Source organism: Oncorhynchus keta, chromosome 14 (genome assembly GCF_023373465.1).
Source record: "Oncorhynchus keta strain PuntledgeMale-10-30-2019 chromosome 14, Oket_V2, whole genome shotgun sequence".
NCBI classification, from domain to species: Eukaryota; Metazoa; Chordata; class Actinopteri; order Salmoniformes; family Salmonidae; genus Oncorhynchus; species Oncorhynchus keta.
In genome coordinates, this window is record NC_068434.1 from 39,485,083 (window position 1) to 39,493,315 (window position 8,233).

The 8,233-nt window shown below is 43.9% G+C and overlaps 1 protein-coding gene across 1 annotated transcript; it reads left to right on the forward strand.

Moving 5' to 3' along the window:
- LOC118393393 (low molecular weight neuronal intermediate filament-like) lies at positions 1 to 7,184 on the forward strand. Its single transcript, XM_035786032.2, has 4 exons — positions 1 to 1,009; positions 2,660 to 2,983; positions 3,247 to 3,371; positions 3,762 to 7,184. Exons 1-4 carry the CDS (start codon positions 266 to 268, stop codon positions 4,117 to 4,119), a joined length of 1,551 nt encoding a protein of 516 aa, XP_035641925.1. The 5' UTR covers positions 1 to 265; the 3' UTR covers positions 4,120 to 7,184.
- Positions 7,185 to 8,233: the final 1,049 nt, after the last annotated feature.

Genomic DNA, 8,233 nt, shown 5'->3' on the forward strand with positions numbered 1-8,233 from the left:
CTGAAATACTTACAAGTTGAATTCGTGTTCCCCTGAGAATAGCTCTTTTTGCAGGAGCTTGCAGGTTTCCCTTACCCTGCTCCTGCCCCTGCGTCAAATGATGCTCGAGTTTCATCACTATAAAAGCACCTGTCTTTGCCAGGCATCACTCGTATCTCACTTCCTCTCTCTTTCTCTCTCCCACCACACTCTCACACGGGGCAGTGAGAAGGGACTCCGCAAGCAGCAAAGGTCAGACTAGCATTCCACTTCTCCACCTGGAAACATGAGTTACTCCGGCGACGTCTACTCCAGCAGTTCCTATCGGAAGATCTTCGGGGATGCGCCCCGGAGCTCCGGCCGCATGTCGGTGGGCAGCAGCCCCTCTCGCCTGTCCGGCGGATACCGCTCCAGCGGCTCACACCGCAACTATGGCTCCCCATCCATGGTCACATCCTCCGGCTACCGCAAGGCGGGTGCCGGGCGCAACTTCCACTCCTCCATGCCCGACTCCATGGACTTGACCCAGTCCACGGCCGTCACCAACGAGATGAAAATCATCCGCACCAACGAGAAGGAGCAGCTCCAGGGCTTGAACGACCGCTTCGTATCCTTCATTGAGAAGGTCCACAACCTGGAGCAACAGAACAAGGTTCTGGAAGCCGAGGTGACTCTACTGCGCCAGCGCCACACAGAGCCCTCCCGTCTGCACGACTTGTACGAGCAGGAGATCCGGGAGTTGAGGGCGCGGGTCGAGGAGCTGACGCACGAAAAGAGCCAGATGCACCTAGACTGCGTGCAGATGAACGAGATGCTGGACCGCATGAAGGAGAAGCTGGACGAGGAGACGAGGCTCCGCGAGGAGGCGGAGGGCACCTTGAAGAGCTACCGTAAGGACGTGGATGACGCCACGATGTCCCGACTCGAGCTGGAGAAGAAAGTCGAGTCACTGCTGGATGAGATCGCCTTCCTCAGGAAAGTGCACGAAGAGGAGCAGCAAGAGCTGCAGGCTTCCCTGCAAGCCACACAGGTGCCAACATCACATCACCCTTCATGACCCCCATCAGTTGTCACTTGTCACCCTCATCTCCCCATCTCGTCGCCACCAAATAGCCTACCAAATATACACCAAGGGAAAAGTTAGGCAATGTATGTTTTGATGATAACTTTTATCATTTATCGTGATAACCAGTGCCAAATAACTAACACTGTTCATAGCTTGTTATCATATGGCTATCTTATCATTCACATTCACTGTGGATCCACATTCACTGAGTCAAAGTTAATTCACAGCACATGCGCTGTCCTTGGTGCTGAAGCCAGTGAACACTGCGCACTGCGATAAGTGGCAGTAAATTTTACGGCACTGCGGTTCTGCGTAAAACAGCACCATGCAGTACTCCCTCTCTTCTGTCAATTCAAACCTAGCATAGACATAGGACACTAACTATATATAAACTATGAGGGAAGTTGTATAACTATAAAATATCATTGAAATGGTGTAATGGTTACTGAAAATCGATTCTGTGCATAGTTTGAAAGTGTTATACAGTCTAAAGCAAGAGCCAGTGTGCTAGAAAGAGGGAATGGGAGGGAGATCGAGAGGGAGGAGAGAGAGGGGGAGCATATGGGTTGATAGGGATGCTAGCGCTCCCACTGATGATGCAGAGAAATAGTAGCGCATTATCTAGGTGTGGTCGACCGAGCATGTAGGGGGGGGAGGTTAGGATAGGATAGGGTCAACTCAGAACAGATAAACATTAAACATGGCCCTTGTTGAATTTTACGTAGTCAATCTCACGATGATCAACTATCAGGATCACACTTTGTAAAAACATTTTACAGGACGTTTTCGATAGGTTAATTACTGCTGGCACATAGCCTAGCTGTTGTTATTTGCAAGATTGTCAACATGGTACTGATTCATGTTGTCACACACAGGGTTAATTGCAATATAATCATTCATCAAGGTAACAATTAAACAGCACTATTGTAGCTTACAGTGTTTTAGAAGGCAGTGGCATTTTGAATAGATCATTGGATAAGGTGATAGTACTTTAAATGGTTTTCTTTAAATAAAAAATAAGTCTTATCTACAATTTAATATCAATTGATGCAACAGAGAATCTTCATTATTGGAAAGATAATTAAGTGTTTGTTTTCTCCAGGGGTTTTCTATTGCCCTGCTCGAGATATGATTGCCATGGAAGCAATTGAAAGCAACACCCATGGTGGTGCACAGAGCCCTGACTCAGGGCTCAATACATCAGCCCTCAGTATTTTACCTCACTGGATAGATCACATTAGCCCAGGGCTCATAGCTCCCATGTGTCTACTATAAGCCCATGATGGTCTGTGTGGTTTGACATAGATTTCAATAGTGATTATCAAACCTTTTACTATATTTAGTTAAAAAAAACAAGAACAAATAATGGAAAAAATGGATGTTGCAATATTTTTGGTTTGGATTTATTATAATAGCCTACTTCACATTTACAGTAAATTAGCATTAATATGAACATAAAAACAATAATATAATAACAAATACTAAAGCGAAATATTATCATATTTGAATCTCCGCTACACTACAAATATGTATATATGTCGCCATTGAAGCATTCTCTTCCCACCTGGTAACCATACCCAACCCTAACTCCCCTCTGTCCCTACCTGGTCCCAGGTTTCAGTGGAGATGGACATGAGGGATGATAAACCCGACCTGGCTGTGGCCCTGAAGGACATCCGTGCCCAGTATGAGGTCCTGTCAGCCAAGAATCAGAACCAGGCTGAGGAGTGGTACCGCTCTAAGTTTGCCAGTGTGAACGAGGCGGCCTCCCGCAACCAGGACCAAGCGAAGCATAGCAGGGAGGAGCTAAATGAGTATCGCAGGCAGGTGCAGGCCCGCAGCCTGGAGATTGAGGCTCTCAGGGGCCACAACGAGGCCCTGGAGAGGCAGATGGCTGAGCTGGAGGACCGCCATAGCAACGAGATGGGAGAGATGCAGGTACATGAAGTAGGACAGGCTGGCTATTACTGTATACCACAGTAATTGCTACAGTACAGGCTTTACCCTATGGATTCTATAGAATTATCCCCTCCTAAGTAACAGGTGTATATCACAGATGGTATGTGTGATGTCATTTCAATTGCACTGTAGCACAACAGATGTAAAAAGGTATTAGGAAATGTACGTTGTGAGGTATTAGGAAATGAACATAGTGAGGTATTTATCATTATTAACACATCCTGATGTTAATCTGCCTGCAGGAGACCATCCAGGAGCTTGAGTCTGCCCTCCGCAGCACCAAGGGGGAGATGTCCCGTCACTTGCGTGAGTACCAGGACCTGTTGAATGTCAAGATGGCCCTGGACATTGAGATCGCTGCTTACAGGTTAGTCATCACCTAGTCTGAGTCTATATGTCTGATAAAGTTAAGTCCGCATTCAGCATATTGTTGATCCAAACCACAGTGCCTTTCCTGTACTCTAAACACCTTTTCAATATTTGAATTCCAAGTCAGCAGAGTGCTTTGAAAAGTATGAAAGGTTGGAATTTGTTACATTTGTAAACTGACTCTCTTCCACTGATTTAGTCAGTATTTCAGTCAGCTCAGCAATCAGGCCACTGTTGATGCACCACAGTGTCTCTTTAAAAGATTTATGAGCACCCCCCCTTTTCTAAACATTTGAACACCTCGTCAGCACAGCAATAGAATTTAATAAATGTTTGTAAACTGACTTTCTCTTTATCTACATCTCTCCATCTTCATCCCCCTCTTCAGGAAGCTGCTGGAAGGTGAAGAGTGCCGTCTGAGTACAGTTGGCGGAAATATCTTGCAGTCAGGTTACTCTGGCTTCTCCTATTCGTCCAGCCGCTCCTACGCCCTGGGCTCCTCCGCCCCTTACAGGATGAGGGGAGCCAGGCCTGAGGAACCAGAGAAGGAGGAGGATGAGGAAGAGAAGGAGGAAGAGGAGAACGAGGAGGAAGGAGAGGAGGGAGGGGATGGAGAGGAGAATGGAGATGAGAATGCGGTGGAGAATGGAGAGGGAGATGAGGAGGAAGACGAGGAAGAGGAGGATGACATTCAGAAGAAGAAGGAAGAGAAGGGGGGTGCTCCCAGCAAGAGCACCAAGAGCTAAACTGCTTGTGTCATTGATCATCAATGCCTTTCGCCCTACTACAGTCCACTCATTCACTCATATGGATCCCTTCCCTGTCACCTCATTTCTGATACACAAGGACACACACGCACACACACTTACCGTACTCACGCCAGATGCCTCACACACACTTACCGTACTCACGCCAGATGCCTCACACACACGTACCTTCGCCTCTCGCTCTCTGGGTATCAATAATCAGCTGTGTGGTGGAAAACAGAAAGACAGACAACGCAGAGAGGTGCATTACCCTGCCAGAAGATAAACCTGCAGCTACATTTTCTCAGTATTCTATGTCACGGTTTTACTCCATAGATGATGGTTACCACAGGGAGCAGAGGGAAGGTGGTCAATGTTACAGTATTAAGCCAGTCAGTCAGCAAAAGAGAATGCCTTAAAGCAAGTATGATGTCAGATTAAGAAGTCAGGGATGATATCGCCCAGTAAGGTCCCGTCTTTATGTGCCATTAAGGATATGAGATGTGGTTATTAGGAGCAATTCAATTGTAATCTTGAAGGTAATAGTAGGATACTGGTAGTAGCACACAGACTATGCCGACTATATGCACAGAGGTCTAGAGCATAGAGATTTACCAACTTTTACCAGTCCAACATTTAAGGTGCTTTTTGAAGAAATAAGCAAAGATCATGCCCATGGGTGCCATGCCATATTCTGAGCTGAAGATATCAACTGGCACACTGAATGCTCCTCCCTCCTCTCTTTTTCATTCACAGGAGAAAGATATGGAATGCTCTGTCCATTGAGCCACTTTCTTTTCCATCACTTTTCATCACCAGAAAAGTCAATATTTCCCCACTCACCTTCCCCCCTCTCTCTGTCACTGCGAATGTCATAGCACGGCAAAATGACAACATGGATTCTAGAAAAAAGTACATGAAATCATAGCATTTATTTGTGAGGGTTCTAATTTCAAAGGTAGGAGATAAGTGCATTGTGCAGCACCTCTTCTGTATTCAGAAGGACAACATTCAGGACTGAGAAATGTAGAGTTTTAAAATGCTGCTATTTATCACACTATACCCTTATATTTGATGTTGAAATACCCTCTCTTGATTGATTCATTTGTCACTGAATGGATATACCCTCAAAGTAAGATAACTCTCTCTAAACCTGAGGTAAATGTCTCTCCTAGTCCCTTCCTTTCCCCAGAGCAGCCTAAGTCTTGTATGTTTACTATCTGCGGTCGTTTACTGCTCTGTACCCTACGACCTTCTGGCTGGTGGTTTGAGTGGTAAAGTGTGTGTTGTTAAGTCCCAAATGGTACCCTATTCCGTATTTTCTGCACTACTTTTGATCAGAGCCCATCGGGATGCAGCCTTGTTTTTGCTTTTAGCAGTGTGCTCTGCTCCAGACAGTTAACAGGCCTGTGGCTGCTGTGAAGGGCAGCTGGAGGTGACAATGAGTGAGAGACAGCCCTCCACTCTGATTGCATCACAGGCAGCCGGCCGGTGGCACCTTAATTGGGGAGTACGGTCTCATAGTAATGGCTGGAATGGAATGGTGTCAAACACATGGTTTCCATGTGGTTGATAACATTCCATTCACTCAATTCCAGTCCTTATGAACCATCCTCCCCTAAGCAGCCTCATGCGGACTGCAGGACCAAGTGGCAGACGGTGCAGACGCCACTGGGGTCATGGGTGGTCACATGGTGCTGCGCCACAGATAAGGGCTATTATCACCATACCCCCGACCCCCCACCCCACCCCACTACCACAGTCTGAGATGGACAGCAACAGTATGTACACAGGACACCCTAGGCAGACATATCGTAGCTGCGCGAGAGGGACCATAATAGCATACTGTAAGTTATATGGCCGGCTAGCTTCCATCAAGGTGCTAAGCTATCGATATCAGGACTATCTGTGGGTCAGGATACAGTGAGTGACTACATAGATATGTAAGGTTATAAAGAATGAGTGAAAATGTTACAGAAGGAGACATTTATGATTTCTAGTGATAAAAGGAAAAGTGTTGCAGGAAGTATGTTTAGGGAAAGAAAAATACACGGAAAACCCCAAATGGAATGTACTCTAGAATCCTATACTGTAGTAAAATGGAATGTACTCTAGAATCCTATACTGTAGTAAAATGGAATGTACTCTAGAATCCTATACTGTAGTAAAATGGAATGTACTCTAGAATCCTATACTGTAGTAAAATGGAATGTACTCTAGAATCCTATACTGTAGTAAAATGGAATGTACTCTAGAATCCTATACTGTAGTAAAATGGAATGTACTCTAGAATCCTATACTGTAGTAAAATGGAATGTACTCTAGAATCCTATACTGTAGTAAAATGGAATGTACTCTAGAATCCTATACTGTAGTAAAATGGAATGTACTCTAGAATCCTATACTGTAGTCAAATGGAATGTACTCTAGAATCCTATACTGTAGTAAAATGGAATGTACTCTAGAATCCTATACTGTAGTAAAATGGAATGTACTCTAGAATCCTATACTGTAGTCAAATGGAATGTACTCTAGAATCCTATACTGTAGTAAAATGGAATGTACTCTAGAATCCTATACTGTAGTAAAATGGAATGTACTCTAGAATCCTATATTGTAGTAAAATTACCTGTCCTCCAAAATGTTTGTAAACTTACCGTGGGCAAATGTATAGCTTCACAGAATGTTAAATGTTCTGTTTCTGAGACTGGCACACACTGTGGAAGGCCTTATCTTTAACCGTTGTAGATATCACTCCTTCCTTTCCTTGAGAAATGAATCAATTGACAAGAATTGACTGCATGGCCTGATTCTTGGGAGCTTGAAAACTGAGGATGGGATAGATTTTGCTTGTTGAGTGTAAAAAAAAGATAATTGCCTTAACCATGTTCAAAACAATAAATCAAACTTTTCACTTGCATTTCACATGTTTCCCGAGGTGGTTCGGGAGTGTTGACACAGACCATTCATTCTGCTATACTACTGTGACTGTATGGGCTGCTGTCTCATGCTGTGATATTCCTCCCAAAGCCAAATAAAGCGATTTATTAACCAAACACTCACAACCATCGTCAGTGTCTTCAATTATTATGGTAACATCAAAACCATACTACATGTGTTACAGTATCTCTGTACATTGTACATGTGGTACTGGTACTGACCCTGTAAATAGTATTCTTACATACTTCATCGTGTTCTTCTTATTTCTTATTTCTAGATCTTGTGTGCTTTTTTGTTCTAACTTGTTATTTTTTGTATTACATTGTTATTGATTACGGCATTGTTGGGGGTAAAGCTTGCAAGAAAGACATTTCACTGTACTTGTGTAGACTCCTAGAAAAAAAGGATTCCAAAAGGGTTCTTTGGCGGCCCCCATTGGAGAACACTTTTTTGTTCTAGGTAGAACCCCTTTTGGTTCAATGTAGACCTTTTTTTTGTTTCCAGGTTTCTACATGGATCCAAATGGGTTCTACCTGCAACCAAAAAGGGTTCTTCAAAAGGTTATCCTATGGGGACAGCCGAAGAACCCTTTAAGGTTATGGATAGTAACTTTTTTTCTAAGAGTATATGTGACATTAAAACTTGAAACTTGAAACATTTTCTGACTGGGCACAGCCAGGTTAGAACAAGAAGGGCAAATCAAAAAGCAATACTATAATATGTGTCGCATTTTGCATTGAAAATGCATGCATTAGACATGACAAATGTTAAAGCTAAAATCCTTTGTTGAAACAATAATAAAGCAGTAATCCCACCTCAGTTTGGTAAAACGCTGTGGTATGGACCTGGAGCAAACATGTCTCAAATTCATAGACAGAGATAATGATGCAAGGACTGACCATCTATTATATAGGAATTATAGTTTTAACCAATAAGAAGAAGAGACTTGCTTGGGCCAAGAAACACAATTAATGGACGTTAGACCAGAAGAAATCTGTCCTTTGGTCAGATGAGTCAAAATTGTACATTTTTGGTTCCAACCGCAGTGACTTTGTGAGACGCGGAGTAGGTGAATGGATGATCTCCGCATGTGTGGTTCCCACTGTGAAGCATGGAGGAGGAGGTGTGAAGCTGTGGGGGTGCTTTGCTGGTGACACTGTCAGTGATTTATTTA